The sequence below is a fragment of the Rhea pennata genome, chromosome 13, assembly GCF_028389875.1.
Source record: "Rhea pennata isolate bPtePen1 chromosome 13, bPtePen1.pri, whole genome shotgun sequence".
Lineage (NCBI taxonomy): Eukaryota > Metazoa > Chordata > Aves > Rheiformes > Rheidae > Rhea > Rhea pennata.
The window spans coordinates 4,157,153-4,173,053 of record NC_084675.1 but is presented as its reverse complement, the minus strand read 5'-3'; the positions used below and the strand labels follow the sequence as shown (position 1 = coordinate 4,173,053).

Sequence of the window (15,901 nt, the reverse complement as noted above, 5' to 3'; positions counted from 1 at the left end):
CCCCGCTCTGCCCCCGTCCCGGGAGCCCCCGGCGCGGGAATGTCCGTCTGTCCGCCCGTCCGTCCGTCCGGCGGGCGGCAGCCTCGGCGCGTCACGTGACGGCGCCCGGGAATTAACCCGGCTCCTTCCCACGGCGAGGAAGACGCGGTGGCGAGGAAGGAGACGACGCGTGGCGCGGAGCCCGCCGGGCGCCCCTCCTCGCGGGAAGGGCCCGCGGAGGCGGCGCGGCCCCGCTGAGCGAGGCTCCCGAGGAGCCTGAGGAATGCCGGACGCTAACGAGAGCCAGACGCGCCCGCTCGGCGGCCCGCGCGCGCGAGGGACGGGAACGGACGGGGCCGTGGGAGCCGCGTGAGTACCCGGCCCTCGCGGCCGACGAGGGCGGGGGGCCGACCGGGGGCTTTGCCACCGCCGCGCTCCCGCCTCCCTTCCCACGGGCGAGGGGCCGCGCAGCAGAGCGAGCGGCTCCGGAGCCCCACGGCTGCCTCTGCTCGCCAACGCGTTAGGGAAGCGGCTCCTCTTCGGTAACGGGGCGCGCTGCTTCCCTCCGCGTTACGCTAGCGTCTGCTTTAAACAAAGCAACGCGGGAATTTTTAAGCCGCCAGTATGGCAAAAAGAGAAGGAAAAAAAAAAAAGTTTAATTCTCACAAAATCAGAAGTTACTTATCGCAGTTTTTAAACAATTTCCAGGCAGATCCTGATAAACCTCGGGTATCGGCTCAAAATTAGTAGGGCAGTTTAGTGAACTCCCTGTTACATCTATGCCCACACATAACAAGACGCCCAGGTTGATGCATTTTAATTGCTGGGTTTTGGTGGCACAGAGGCAAATAAAGGGGCTGAGCAGAGGACGCAGGAGCTGCAGTGAGCGCTGCAGACCGAGGATCCAGCGCGGCTGTTTACGTTTACGCCACCTTCGCTAAGCTGCAAGTTCCCCCGCTCCCCCCTTATGGGGCTCAGGGGAGAAAAAAAATAAATAAAGGCTTGCAGAAGAGGGGCAGGCCCCTCGTCGGGCAAGCAGCTGCGCCGGGAGGGGCCTGTCTCCCCAAAACACGGCCTTTTGCTGGAGCCGGAGCTGCGGCCTAAAAGCAGCGGAGCTGCGCCACGCTGGTGGCTCGCAACCCACGCCGACCTGCAAAGCAGCTCCCGCTCCGTCCCCCCCTTCCGCCCGCCGCGCAGCGAGCCTAAAAATCCGCAGTGCCTCGGCCTTTCGGGTTTTATGCTTCACAAAAGCTTCACCTGCCCAGATGAAAGCCCAAAGGAGGTAACTGCAGGCGGCCGTCCGGCCTGCGACCGGCGTCGCGCAGCCGAGGCCGAGCGAGCCGAGAGGAGGCCGACAGGCTCGGCCGCGGAGCGGGGCAAGCCGGCTGCGGAGCTGGCGAAACCGCGCGTTTGGGGCCCGGTGCGGCCGGCCGGATCCGTGAGAAACGGGGCATCCTGCCCTGCAGCAGCACGGACGTAACCCGCTCGCCGGTCCCGGCCCCCAAAGCGGATCGGAGGGGGAATCCGGGAGAGGTCCCTGGAGCGAGCGCCGTACCCGCGCTAGCGGCCGCGCGCCGGGACGCCCCGAGAGCTGGCTCCGGAGCGGGGCCGCCGGCGCGGCCGACCCGAGCGCACCGGGGGCGGCGGCCGTCCTCGCCCCGCGTTCGCTTCGCTTTGGACCAGGCTCCCAGCTCCCGGGAAAGCTCCTCCGCGCCGCTCAGCTCGTCCGATCCTACAGCACGGTCTCAGCTTGGTCACAGGCTCTGCAGCTGCCGAGCACCCGACCAGCCCAAGCTGTTTTTCCTGGTCAGTCAGTCAGTCCAGCAACTGTTTTCGTTTCTCCATTTTTCTATGGACAACGTGCCAAGGGTGGCTCCGGCGTTAGAGCCTGGCATCTGCTCCAGACAGCGGGATCGGATCGTTCAACGCCGCTTTGCCGTGGGGTAGCTTCAGACGAGACCTCGCCCCGAAGCCCCTCGATGCGGAGGGGCAGCAGTCGTCCTCGCATCAAAGCCGCTTAAACTTAGACGGGGCGGGAGGGGATAAAACCCAATACAAACAAGCAAATCCCGAGAAACCACGCAAGACTAAAATCCGTTTGCTGCGTAACGCTCAAACACAGAAAGGAAAGCGGGTTTCTGCCCCTTAGTCGCAGGCACACCCACACCCACCACCTTTTCTCCACTAAATACCCCAAAACCTGCTCAAACCTTTAAAGCCAAGTCGTTTCACGCGTGCTTTCTACGCGGACTAGCTGCAGGCGCGGGAGAGCGAAGCCGCCGCTGGAAGCCGCCGCGGCTCCCCGCGGGCGCCCTGGGGAGCCCGCGCAGCCGTACCGTGCGAAACGGGCCCCAGGTCTTGCTCCGAGGAGAGCTGGGCCGGCCCGACTCGCCCGCGACGCTCGGCCCGGGCAAAAGCCTTCGCGCCAGCGCGGCGCTCCGGATCTCTGCGCGAGGGCGGGAGGAGGACGGCAACTCACCGCCGCTCGAGTAGAGCGCAACGGTCCCCCCCTCGCCCCGGCACACTCGCTGCGCTGGCGGGTGAGCTGTTCGCGAGCAGGAGGGGACGGTACGGAGGAAAGGGGGAGCCCGCGCAAAGCAGCCTCGCGCGGGGGCCACGCCGGTGAATCGGAGCTTTGTTTCCTTCCCCGGCCGAAGCAGCGGGCGATAGGGACGAACAGGAAGGGTGGGAGCGGAGCAGCCTCTGCCAAGGCTGGCGGGGAGTCCCTGGGGAGCAAGCGCCGGGGCCCGGAGCCGGGCTTTAGCCAAGCCTGGCCCGGGAAGCGCTCCGCGGCTCCTGACGTTTCTGCTCAGGATTTCCACTGGTGAGGAGGGAGAGCCAACAGGGCGAGAGGAAGAAGATCCAGCAACCCAGTGTTTTAAACCACGGAGACTGCCTTCTGCAGGGCCCCGTGCCAGCAGCCCTGCTCCTCCCAGAGCCTCACGCTGTGCAAATATCGCGGCCTTGAAACGCAGCCAAGAGCCACATCGCAAGGAACTGCTCAGCCTGAGCCGCCGGGCTTGGCGCTCCGACGGGCCGGGGACTCAGCTTAGTCCAACAGCTGAGCAGCCCAGAAATCATGGAAAATGCGAGCACTGGGGAGCAGATTTCCTCTAGGGAACCCAGAGGTCCTTTGTGCTTGCAGGATCCGAAGCACCAGGGCAGTAGGTGACGCGGGCACAAGAGCGTGTGGTTCTCCAGCGTGAGAGCCGGTCAGGGCCACTCTGGGCCAAGGGAGCGTTGTGAGACTGTCCAGCACAGTTCCCAGCAGTTTTGTTATGAGGAAGGCTCCAGTCCTCTGGGGACCTGCCCAGAAATCTTGGGAGTTCACAGGAAGATAGGAGCACCAGGGCGAGGGGGCCACAGCTTCACCTCGAGCCAGGACACAAGCGTTTAATGCACATGGATTTAACGTGCAAAGACTTCATATGGAAAAAGCTTCTAGCTCTTCCGAGCGCATAGAGCTTTCAGAGGATCTCGTGACTCTCTGCCTCTGCTGGAGGCCACAAGCCCATTGGGGCCCACATCTGATCCTGTCTTACCCATAGGTTTGCTCAGCTTGGAACCAAGACCGAGCGTTAGGTATCAGGTTTCTTCCTTGGACTGAACTGATCCTTTGCTAATAATGGTTTCTGGCCGCCCATTACGCAATAAAATTCTGCTTCTTATTTTGTAGTGCATCACTTAATCGGCAGGGAGATAATTCTTCATCTTTTTTGAAGAGGCACTGGTATATTATGAACCAGTTTCTGCCCACAGAGCTTGCCTCCAGACCTTTACAGATCTGTCTTCTGTGGTGGGTGGGTTACATCCCAGCCTAGATCAGGAGATCCGTCTGCCCTCATCTGTGGAAGTCAAATGCGTGCAGAAATAAATCACCTCTTTTGCCTGGCACTCTGCTCTGGAAAGAAGTCCAGGGAACTTCTCAGAGAGCTGAAGCACTATTGCAGGAGAGTTTGGCCATAACAGTTTAGGAGAGACTCCAGACATGCTGTCAGGCGCTGACACTGGATCTGCGTGCAGCTGCTTTACAGACTGCTTGTCAAAAGGCGACTGTGCAATATAGCCTGCACCTGGGTTATCTTCACTGGTTTGCAGGGGACGATCAAGCCGTATGTCAGAGCATCTCCCGCGTTCAGAGCTCTCTGCACTCAGGCCCTGTCCTGGGACCTCAGGAGGAAAGCTCATCTGAGCCACACACATGGCCAGAAATCACTGTGCAGTAACCTCCGGTTCACAGCTAGATCCGGAGAGGAGTGTTTACCAACTAGCCTGATTTAATTCAGTCTTCCTGGTATTTCCTGTTCCTAGAGAATGAGGGCAACTCTCTTCCACCCTGTCATCCAGGGGGAATACTTGCGCCGTTACTGCTTTGGGGGAACGAGGCTTTGCGGCCGAGTTTCTGGCTGGGCTTTCCTCGCAGGGAACTGGCGGGCTTCCCTAGCCAACAACGAGTTCCTTGTTTTGGGATATGTCAGGAGATAAAGACTCAGCAGTGCTCGGATCCGCCCAGAGGAGCAGAGACTCCTAATTGCTGTACTTCAGCAAGGCTTGGGCTGCTAGGGCCCCTGGGTCAGCTCGCTCCAGCCGCACGCATCAGGGCAGCGCGCTCCTTCCCTCGGTCATGGGCCCAGCAGGAAGAGCGGACAAACACAGCCCTGTGCAACTGGAGAAGCAGCTGCATCAGCCAGGTAGTTCAGCCCGAGCTCCAGCAGCTTGTGTGCCAGCATAAGACAAGTCTTCTGAGCAGCCTCCCTCCCTGCAGACTAGCCCAAAGGGAGCTGGTTCAGCACTCAGCGTCGTCCAGGGGCCTCCCAGCCAGCTCCTGGTAGTGGTCGCAGGGTTGGCAGGCTTTGCCAAAGTCAGGGAGATCTGGCTGCCCTCGTAGCAGGGATGCCATTAAGCTTCCCATACTTTGGGGTCTTGGTCCAGCATGTGCTCATTTGATCAGGAGAGCTTTTCTCCATGGCATGTAGAAGGCAGGACTCAGGAGACCCAGAAGTCAAGCATTCTCCCTATGATCAAGAGCTCTGGGGCTCAGAGGGGAGGCCCAAGTGAGAGCTGGTAGGAATATCCAGTCACCAAAACTTAAATTACTGCAGACTTCTTGCTATCACCATCCTGGTTCGGCGGGATGAAGCTGGTCCAGGCATGTCTATTCTACACAGTTGTGACTGCAGGTTGGGCAAAACTTAAGTCATTATTAGTGCTACCAAGTTCTTGCAGGGACAGGGAGAGGAGGTAGAAAGGAACAGCAGCACAAGATCAGGAAGGGCTTGGGAATAGCATAAGGCCTGGGATTTATTCCTTCTGAGTGAACCAGGATGGAAAAAACTGCTATAAACAAGGTGGGACAGGGACACAGGCTCAGTCAGCCCTGCTGCAGGCCAGAGCCCAACCACCAGCCCCCACACACAGCCATAGTCACCACATTTTGGATTCCACCGTTGGGTGTTACAACCTGACTACAATTGCAGGAAAAAGGTTCAACCAACACAAATGAAGACAGATTTCCATAACCTCAAGCAGTGCCTGAAAACTCAGCTGTTGCTCTAGTCAGTCCCACCCTGAGCAAGCGCACCACAGGAGAAGCCAGCACGATTATCTTCTGTCAACCAAGATGTACAAAATCCCAAAAGATGAGAACAAAAAGCCAGCATCAAAACCTAGACCAGACTTTCAAGATTATTTCTGTTTTAACTGAACTCTCTAGGATCAATAAATGCACACTGAGAATCCAGGCTGCAGCCTGGAGCTTCCCATAGGGCAGCAGTTGTTGATGCTGCCTCCTCCCTGCTGTTTCCCTGTTCCAATTTCTTGCTCTCCAACACTTTGGCTGCAGGCCTCTCTATTCCTTATCCTCTGCACTGGCTCCCTTATTATTTAACTGTCTGCTGAACAGTTTTGCTAACGTGACACTTGTGGGATGGATTTTGTTGTAGTTCAAGCAGAGACTGGGAAAGTGGCCTCACAGGAGAGCCATACCCATCGCCTTCAGAGGAACTAGAACGTCACGCTAGCAGCAAATAGTCTTGGTTGCAGGAAACCGCACAGAACAGCATCCAAATTCCCCAAAAGAAAGTTTCCACGTTTGCTGAATCTCACCTAGTCTCTTCTGAAGAGCAGCAAGAGCAGCTTTCTGTCATCTACCGTCAGCCCAGGACTGCAGGCAGGACAGCTGATATTTTAAAACCCCCCTGTCTATTCACCTTCACCCAAAATTTTTTGTGTTCCCTCGTGGGCTGCAAAAAGCTTTTTGAACAGATGCTGGTGGTGGATCCCCAACACTATCTTTAGCTCATTTTTACAGAGAAACAGAAGATGTACTCTATCAGCCATCACATCCCTGTGTATAGGGTGGCCCAAGGGACGTACACAACCCCTCCACTGCACCATCCAGACCTACCAGTCTCGGCTCCAGCTCCAGGGAGGCGAAACGGACCCAGGAAGTGAGCTGGAATGCTTCACAGGCGGCAGGAGAACAAGCTCAGCCGTGAACGACCCACGGCCACGCTCGGTGGGAATGCACGCTCCCATCATCTGGGCTGCGACAAGCACACAGCAGAGCTTGTTGCTATGCTTAGTACCCTTGTTTGGTACACCACATTTCCATTTGTTTGGATATCGCAGCTGCTTTTCCTGAGGCTGAGTAGAGTTGAAGAGTCACTCTTCGAAACAAAGCAATCTGCCAGAATCATCAAGACTTCTCAACTGATTTCAGGAATAGGATCCAGAGATTTTTTCCCACATGGAAAAGTGTGAGCAGAAGCGGCACCTGCCAAGTAATGGGGATGTCTTGGTTGCTGCAAAAGGAGGACATTTTCAGGATCAATTTGAGCGTTCACATCATTCAGCTGAGAATAAAGGACTAACAACTTTTGATTTTTTTAAAAAAAAAATCAAACTTCTATATTTGTCATTAAACTGCTTTTATTTCAGCACTCTCTGGCCATATTTCAGAGTCCTTCTCTCAAACAAATGAAAACCAGGAGGAGGACTGGGCCCTCGGCCCATGTGTGTAACAATCCAGGTCTAATTCCCTCCGCTGGATGCTCACCAGGCTGCTGCGTGCAGCTCCGACCGCTCGGAGCTCGGGTGATTCATCGCCTCTTGGGCTGAGTAGGCTGAAGCACTGTTGGCCTCTCCGGCACGTTTCCTACGTACGGGCTCTCTCCTCGCTGCCACTTCGCAGAAGCGGGACCTCCTAGCCTGTTCCTACGGCTTGCTCAGCCCTCCAACCCTCTGGCGCGCTGGGTGTGAGCCTGACGGGCAGGCAGGCTCCCTGGGCGGTTGATGCAGGTGTACGCAGAGCAAAGGCACCGCAACAGAATGACTCTTGGCTTAACAGCAAAAAAGCCATATAGCTTTAGACAAAAGACTGCTCAGCTCTGCTTCGGGCTGCCTTTGGAGCGTAAGAGTGCACGGAGACATCCAGATTTCCTCTCCAGCTCCTTCCACCCACTGAGCCAGCTTCGCTCTGCCAGTCCCACCACTAACAAAGCGTCTCTTCTCTCCTCTCAGTTACGCTGGTTCTACACCTTCTGGCATCAGCACTAGGCTCCCTTGTTCCCGTGTCCTGTTCAGACTCGGTCTGTCTGGTTTCTCCATTCGGGCACTGCTATGTTGATCCCTGCCACAGGAATCATCAGGGAGCCAATGTGAAGAGCGACAACGGCCCAGTTTTTCCTAGCTTGGAGAATGCCAGAGACTGCCCTGGCAGCTAAGTCCACAATCACCAAGGCACTGATGATACAGCAATTTCATAACCTCAGCTACATTTCACAAGTTGGACAGAGATTCTGTGCATCATCACGGCCGCGTACGGAGCAGCCCAGCGAGCTGCCGGACAGCTGTGCTTCGGATGTAGCCATGCACTGAGAAGCTCTGCTGAGAAACACTCTGCTGGGCTCCAATCTCTCGTTTGGCATCAAATATTTTCTGCCCACTTCGATAGCCCTGGAATTTTTTTTTTCCCTGGTGTTGAGGGGGATGAATAACCCTCCTTGCTCTAGGAAATACTGGCATATCTGCCAGAATCATCAGTCTCTCTCTCTCTCTCTCTCGATTCAGGAACAGGACAGAGAGCTTTTTCCACACTGACAACCATGAATGATGCTGATACCGGTGCAACAATCGAGGGCATTTTCTTCCAAAGGTAGAAGTATCCAATTCAGCCTGGAAGATCCATAGAATTCAATCAAGGAGTCACTTCAAGGGCTCACAATTTCTTCTGAAGACTAGAGGTCTATATTCACCACTGAATGGCTTTATTTCAGGACAGAAATCATGATTTCAGGCTCTTTGCTTTCAATAAATGAAGACACAGAAGAAAATCTGGGCCATCAGCCCGGGCGTGTAACAATTCAGGGTTTTTCTTGGCTTTTCTGAGGGTGCTTCTTGCCAGACTCCAAGATGCTGGCTGGATAAATCTGTAAGTCACGGAAATGATGAGTTTCATGACACACATTTTTTCTTCCAAATCCTAGCTGACAAAATTAAACATAGTAAAGAGCCAAAACTTTTATCCAACTCCTTAATTACCATCTGGTGTCTGGCAGCTGAAATAAGATCAGACTTTTGAACAGAAAAGAAGAAAAAAACGCTATTAAATGGAGAAAGAGATGAGACTTTATAAAAAGCACTTGAGGGCCTCAGCTCAACTGGACATGCACAAATCCAGTGCTGTCTGGATCAGCCCTGCAAGGGGCTGAGCATCTGCAGCTCCCTCGAGAAACACTGGGAACAGAACTGCTTAGCTTAGCTGCTTTGGTAGAGGAACAAAATCGCCTCAGTTATGGTTCCTGTGAGCTTTTTGGGACAAGTCCTCTTTATTGGGTACCCACTTGAAAAGCACTGAGCAAAAGATCTCACTCTCATAAGTAAGACTCAGGGCAGGAATTAATGGTTCAAGTTCAGCCACATGCTCTGGGTGTACTGAGCTGCCAGGACTATTCTTTTTATATCCCTGGAGCTTCTGAATAATTTTTGAAGGTAACATGAGGGAAAGCCTGCCATAAACCTCATCTTGACTGATAAAGGGTAATTTATCACTACACTGAACATAGCAGGTTGCCTCAGAGCACAGTAATCACGACTTGCCAAGTGTAATTTGCCCATGACAGATGTAAAACGCAAACTAATATTCCAAACACGTTGGAAAGGACTGTTTCAGAATGCCGAAAATCTCTATGAGCCAAGTCACATGGGAGAAAGCACACAAACAGGAAACAGCTTCTGCCTAATATTTGCATTTTCACAACCATCTACAAAAGGCCAGGAAAAAAAGAAAACTCCACAGTCTCCTAAGTAATGTCAAAGCTATACTAGTTTTAAACACTGCCTAGAAGAACTGGCCTAGAAGAGAAGCAAAAGCTACAGTAAAAAAAAATAAAAGAAATCCAACAAACAGGGAAAACACAGCAAGTATTTGTATTCCTGACAGCAAGAAATCTGTTAGAGGTTAAAAAATGGCAAGAAAAAGTGGGCATGAGGAGAAGTACGGGGTTATCAGAAGGAAATGCAGGAAGTAATTTTAAATCTACTTGGAACAAGGAATCTTACCAGTGAGCCATTTGCCACAATACAATTTTCAATAATACTGGAGACAAAGTGGACCAGGTCAGTAAATATTTTAGACGAAACATTAAAGATTCCATGTGATGGTGGAATACTCTGTTTCAAGAGTAACTTAAAGACATGTTCAGTAGAAGTGAAAATGCAAAATATTTTTAAATGACCAGGTCCCAGCAATGCATCTAGGACGCTACTTTAATCCTTATTAATGACAGACTTGTCAGTCTAATTTTGAGCTTCAAAAAGATAATGCTAAGGCTGACATGAAAATTATGGTTAACAAACTAGTAGGTAATACAACCAACACCAGTGCAAAAAGATTTATGAAGAACGGATGCCAAATTAAAGAGGGCCTTGCTTGAGGTGATACCCAAATTAGACTCACAACGAACAGTGTTCTCATAAAATAGTTCAGTGCCTCCGAGATAATCGATTCGGTAACACCACTGGTTGAGGCCAAAATTCATCTGTATGCTCTGTAAGCTCAAAACAGTTAATTAGAGGATTATTAATTTACCTAGGAAGCCACAAGTGCTGGTTTCTCCATCGTTTTCAGTGCTCCATCAGTGCTCCATCAGGTAAAGAGCGTGCCTGAAGTGAAGAGAGGCTGCAGTTCAACCAGGCGTCCTCGGCTCAAGGAGTTACGGGATAAGGTCTGCTCAACTAACTCCAACAAAAAGACAAACCAGACAACCGAAATACCTTAAAATCCAAGCGTCTACTAATACAGTATAGGCAAGATAGATCTGTAAATCACAACGTGACTGTTAAAAGCTGCCAGCGTTTAAATAAGAGCATATATAGGCACTCGTGGAAAATTTGTTTGGGTGAAACTGATCCTTTAAAATAATATTCTCAGGTAAGAACTGTAGAGGTTCATATCACAACCTGCCTCGGTTCAGGTGGGGCTTAAATCGATAGATGTGCACTTCCCTGGGAGCCGGAGGGGCTGTCACCATCTCCGGTCCACCTAGCCACTGTGGGAAACAGCGCGGCTCCCCGTTCAGCGGGTTAAAGGATCTGCCTTTGCTGCAGCTACAGGCACACGACCGAGCCACTCCCTGGACTGTTTTTAGATGCTGCTTTCTGCCTTCTTAGAACTTTTTTTTTTTTTTTCCTTGCAGTTGAATTGACTGGATGAACCAGAAGATCTCTGGGAAAAGTGTAAGCGAGGAATCAAATCTTGTTTCACAAGGTGGCTGCATCTCGCCTGTGAACAAGACACTCTTAACACTCCTCTCCGGACTGCGCGACTGCTTCTGCGTACGGGGATTTCTCCCGCTCCCTTCTCGCTCACTGATCAGCGGTGACTTGGCAGAGGCAAAACACCCGTGGTTACCAAACCTAACAACGAGGACACATTCCTTCCAACTTTATGTTTTGATTCAAAAAGGGTAAAAGCAGTAAGAAACAGTTAACAAGTTTCATAAATCCTAAGGGCCTGGGGGGTTGTTTCTTTTTTTTTTTTGTTGTTTGTTTTTCCTTTTCGAGACTGGCACTGTCCTCCTCCCTTTTCTCAGAGTATCGGAATTTCTGAAACAGCCGAACGTGCTCAGCAGAGGGGGCCGCGGGAGGAAGGGCTGATTTCACGTGGTATTTAAGGAGCTTTTTTCAGGACGTTGGATGACTCCGTAGTGAATTAACAGCCAACAAAGTCATAGAGCCAGAGCACTGGGATCAGATTTGCCACCCACGTGTCTTCTGGCAAGTCCCTTAGTGTATCTCTATGTTGGCATGAGTAAAATGGTGATATCCCTATAGTTTGCTGGCTTTTTTTTTTTTTTTTTTAATGAGACTTTAATTAGTCTTACCTGCATGCTTCACAGTTGCTGAATCCTCTTTGCTGACTTGCAACACATTTATTTACAGATGGACATTGGCACCAGGCAGCTCAAACACGCATTTTAAGCCCCGGACACACTGTGGAGACAATGAAAGTGCGTCTCAAAGGGGATGCGATCTGCACCCTTTTCCTGGTGGTAGCACTTGGCTCTTTACTCTATTCCCAGCGAGAGCACCTAGCCCCAGCAGGAAACAAGGAGCTGACACACAAGAAACCTTCAGTAACACAGAGAATCTTCTCTGATCCCAAAGCACCTGGGAGACCTACGCCAGCGAAGGCAACAGTTCCCAGACCCCAAATAATTCCTATGGTTAAACGAGCAGAGGTGGCAAATGACAGGGTCCAAATTACAACTTCTCCACCATTGATTGATTCCAGCTTCAACTTCAAGCATTATCTCCTAAACAAAGACAACAGGAACTTCAACCTTCTTATTAACCAGCCCAAGAAATGCAGGAAAATACCTGGAGGTCCCTTTCTGCTCATTGCTATCAAATCGGTGGTTGAAGACTTTGACAGACGTGAGATTGTCCGAAAGACTTGGGGTAGGGAGGGTTTGGTGAACCGGGAGCAAATTCAACGAGTTTTCCTCCTGGGAACACCAAAGAACAGGACAGCGTTAGCGACATGGGAGACCCTTATCCATCAGGAGAGTCAGGCATATAGGGACATTTTACTCTGGGACTTCATGGATACTTTCTTCAATTTGACCCTGAAGGAGATCCATTTCCTGAACTGGGCTGCTGAATTCTGCTCCAGTGTGAAATTTATTTTTAAAGGTGACGCTGATGTTTTCGTCAACGTAGAGAACATTGTTGACTTCCTTGAGAGACATGACCCCACTGAGGACCTCTTTGTTGGGGATATCATCTACAACGCCCGCCCCATTCGTGTCCGAAAGAGTAAATACTATATCCCAGAGACCATGTATGGGCTAAGCATCTATCCAGCCTATGCAGGAGGAGGAGGTTTTTTACTGTCCAGCCGCACCATGAGGAAGCTCTCCAGAGCTTGCAAAGAGGTGGAACTCTTCCCCATTGATGATGTCTTTTTGGGCATGTGCTTACAGAGAATCAATCTCAAACCCATTTTGCATGAAGGATTCAAGACCTTCGGCATTGTTAAACCTTCTGCTGCCCCACATCTGCAGACATTTGACCCCTGTTTTTACAAAGATCTCATGGTAGTTCACAGTCTAAAAGTTGCTGAGATCTGGCTAATGTGGAATCTGCTCCACAGCCCTCGGCTTTCCTGTACTCAGAAGAAGCAGGTGAAGAAGCCTTTCCAGTGGAAAAACAAAGTTCAAACAGCAACACGGGCATCACTCTTCTGATCATGCAGGCAGACCACAGCAGAAACACATGGCAAACCAGCTGTGCAAGGGAACCTAGAACTGTTGCAATCAAACAGACTTTAGAAGTATTTTAGTGTATCTTTCTTACTACATTAAGAGAACAGCACAAACTATTGTTGAAGTCTGCCAAAATTCCACATTTGCATACACATACCATACAGTAGGTGATTCTCTGTTAATGAGTCAAAATAATTTTAACAATAGCTTTAATTTATTATTATTTATTATACTTGCAGTAGTGCTTAGAGGGCCAATATATACAAATGCATTATAAAATGCAAATCCTTAGAAATTTTTCAGTATTGTTAGGAATGTGACAAGAGAAAGACAGGGTAAGAGATCATGCCATGGAGCACAAGGTTGGTTGTCAACTTGTTACCTTGATTAGAATAACTCAGATTCATTGAGAAATTACCAAACACCACAGTAACTAGCATAAAAGAAATCAGGTCTCCCCTGTGAATGCTCAAATCGAATTGCCACTGCCTGGTTGGTTCTCAAAAGAGATACCTCAAAAGAAAAGAAAAGGAAAGAACAACTAACAGAGCTATTGAAAGAGGGTTGCAGTTAAGATGGACTACAAGAAAACAAACTGTAGGCAAGGGCTGGAGTGGCTGGTTGAGCAGAGGACAGGTAAGTAGGTAGCTGTGAAGGAGCAGAAGTCTAAAGGTCCTTTAGGAAAAGGATAAGAAATAGTTTCAGCTCATCCCTCTTTATATCTTGTTTATTCATTATTCATAGCAGCACTTCAGTTCAAATACGTGTTCTGCTGACATATTGTCAGGACTCCAGAGGACCTACCTGCGGTGTTTTGGGGAGCTCAGGCTCTCTACGCTATATACGCTGACTGGCACTCTCTGAAAACTCAAAGTCATCATCCAACAGCAATTGACCCCCCTCTCACCATCTAATCCAGATCTTAGGGAGGTTTGCATCTGGAAAGCTCTATTTTGGCCTTTTATAGTGAGGGAAAAACCGTACAGAATCGCTGCTTATGTCACATTTGGGGAGCTTCTCCAAACCAAAAGGAAGCTTGTTGATGGACTGGGCTAGTTACTACAGACTTGATCACTTTGCACTGTGTATGGTCAGCTACAAAGAGCAGCTAAGACTTTTGAGATTGCTAAGTATGCAAGGTGAAGGGTTAGGATATCCTTTGCATAAAAGGGCTTCCAAATATAAAAGCCTTTCTAAAGGCATTGCAAAAAAGCAAAAACGCACAGCAATCTTTCTCTTGGTAGATGCCTTCCCGCATTTCAGTTACTGCCTGCAACTCAGTAGGCATTTTAAGCATAAGATAAGGACACTGGGATTGTTTTTTGGTTTGGTTGATTTTTTTTTCTCAGTTTTCTAAACTATGGTCAACACTTAAGCACTTAGATCTCACTCTAACCTTCCTCCTGCTCAGCTGTAGTTTGGGCTCAGCTCTCATTAACTATGCACAGCATGGAGGAAAACAAGTTAGCAGTATCTATGGGTGTGAATAATTAGAGGTATACAGCAATGCATTATCTTCATTTTGAGAGTTCAAGCCTTATGATAATGTATTTTCAGGGGGTAGAAATTAAAGGACCATAGGGGATGTTTTCAGGACGGCAGCTTGCAATACAAAATGCTCATGGGAGCTTTACAAATAGCTCTGTGGGGTGTGGAAACGAGCCTTGCTGATGGAAAAAACACAGTCACTCTCTTGCCTGAAGATGCGCGACAGGCATGTATTTATGAGCTTGCACAGCAATGTATTATCTGTGATTAGTTTACAAGTTGGGAACTTATTTATACTGTAATTAAAAGTTAGCACATAAACATACGAGTCTGCTGAGTACATCTGCGTGCATGGCTTGCTAAGATGAACACACACGCCTTTTGCATGAGGACAGCAACACGAAAAGGACAGGTAGTGCACTGTTCTGGATAGCCTGGCGACTCCTTTCTTAGGATGGACTTAATTTAATGGTAACGACAGGAAAACAAACAAGGCTTACCTTATGTTTTCCTACAATGCAGTACCAAGTTCAGCTGTCTTTACTAAGTAGATCTTCCCTTTGAGCCTGCAGTTATACCAAGTCTGGCTCCTCCCCCTGTAACGTCTTCAGATCCGCAATCCACCTACAATATAGCATCAATGAGTGCGTTTTGCCCAAGAGCAAAGCTGCCGTTCAACATCCAGTTGTGCCGGCTCACACTCCGACGGCCAGCAGAAACAGAACTAGAGCAAACAATTCCCTCCGTTGCCTTAGTCTACGGAATAGTTCAATTTTTGCCAGTGAATACTAAATCTAATACATTCTTTTATTTGTCAACCTTTGCTACGTGGCCCATTTTAAGTGTGTGAAAAGCAAACATTGACTATTCCACGTTACCTCTCCAAGCAAAACAAAATTTGAAGGGTAAACACAAGCCTCACGAACTTGAGAAGTTTTGAAAGGGCTCAAGATGCATCCCAGAAAACCAAGCGCAGCCATTCTACGGAGAAACTCTAAGGGACTTCTGTTAACTCATTCAGTGCACCGGTTGGGGGTGCATTTCTCCCTTCTCCGTTCTTTTGTTTATGGCTACAACCCTTGGTGAGGAAAGAACACGTTCAAGGCGTGCTACGTGGGTTCTAACGGCAGCAGGGCAAGCAAGCAGACTCCTCAAGACAGACAGACAGACAGACATCTGAAGCTAATACAGTTCAGTAGGTTTGACTGGATCTCAGAGACCTGTGCAGACAAATTCTTTTCATACTATACGTAAGGAGCAGAATTTGGCCATTGTAATGAGCCCAGTCAGCTTAAACCTCACGTTCGGCACCTCCAAATTTACAAAGTGGAACTGAACGTCAAGATTCATCATTAGGTCAGGTTCACCACCGACTTACAGATGTTTTTTTTTAAAAAAAAAAAAAGAGCGAGAGTGCGCACGCCAAAGACAGCGCTGAAGCAATTGAGCTTTAAAACGCTGTGCTTCCTGCCTGCAGTTTAGTTATTCATCTTTCTACAGCAGGTTCTCAGAAGCAAACCCCAATTACTAAAGCAAATGATACCAAACAGGACAGCTCAGAGAATTCACACTAGTACAAATATTCAGACAGAGACTATTCTCCAGAGCGTGCTGAAAGCCCATCAGACTGTGGGGGGAGATCTGCCCCCAAGCCCCTCCGGTCTGAT

General features: G+C 50.0%; 1 protein-coding gene and 1 long non-coding RNA gene across 3 annotated transcripts; one reads left to right on the top strand and one right to left on the bottom strand.

The window, feature by feature from the left end:
- The first annotated feature begins 113 nt into the window (after positions 1–113).
- Positions 114–14,555, top strand: B3GNT9 (UDP-GlcNAc:betaGal beta-1,3-N-acetylglucosaminyltransferase 9). 2 transcript variants are annotated; one of them, XM_062586634.1, is made up of 3 exons: positions 114–348; positions 10,677–10,946; positions 11,422–14,555. In XM_062586634.1, exon 3 carries the CDS (start codon positions 11,484–11,486, stop codon positions 12,726–12,728), a length of 1,245 nt encoding a protein of 414 aa, XP_062442618.1. In that variant the 5' UTR covers positions 114–348; positions 10,677–10,946; positions 11,422–11,483; the 3' UTR covers positions 12,729–14,555. The 2 variants fall into 2 exon arrangements, with proteins under 2 accessions (XP_062442618.1, XP_062442619.1); XM_062586635.1 differs by having other exon boundaries at positions 10,677–10,955.
- LOC134146309 (uncharacterized) lies at positions 11,372–14,820 on the bottom strand. The gene is made up of 3 exons (XR_009959814.1): positions 14,735–14,820; positions 11,860–11,987; positions 11,372–11,472 (listed from the first exon to the last, which is right to left on the bottom strand). It is a non-coding gene; the product is annotated as an uncharacterized LOC134146309 (long non-coding RNA).
- Positions 14,821–15,901: the final 1,081 nt, after the last annotated feature.

Coding starts and splice junctions, on each gene's coding strand:
- B3GNT9 (XM_062586634.1), top strand. CDS start 11,484: ATGAAAGTGCGTCTCAAAGGGGATGCGATCTGCACCCTTTTCCTGGTG.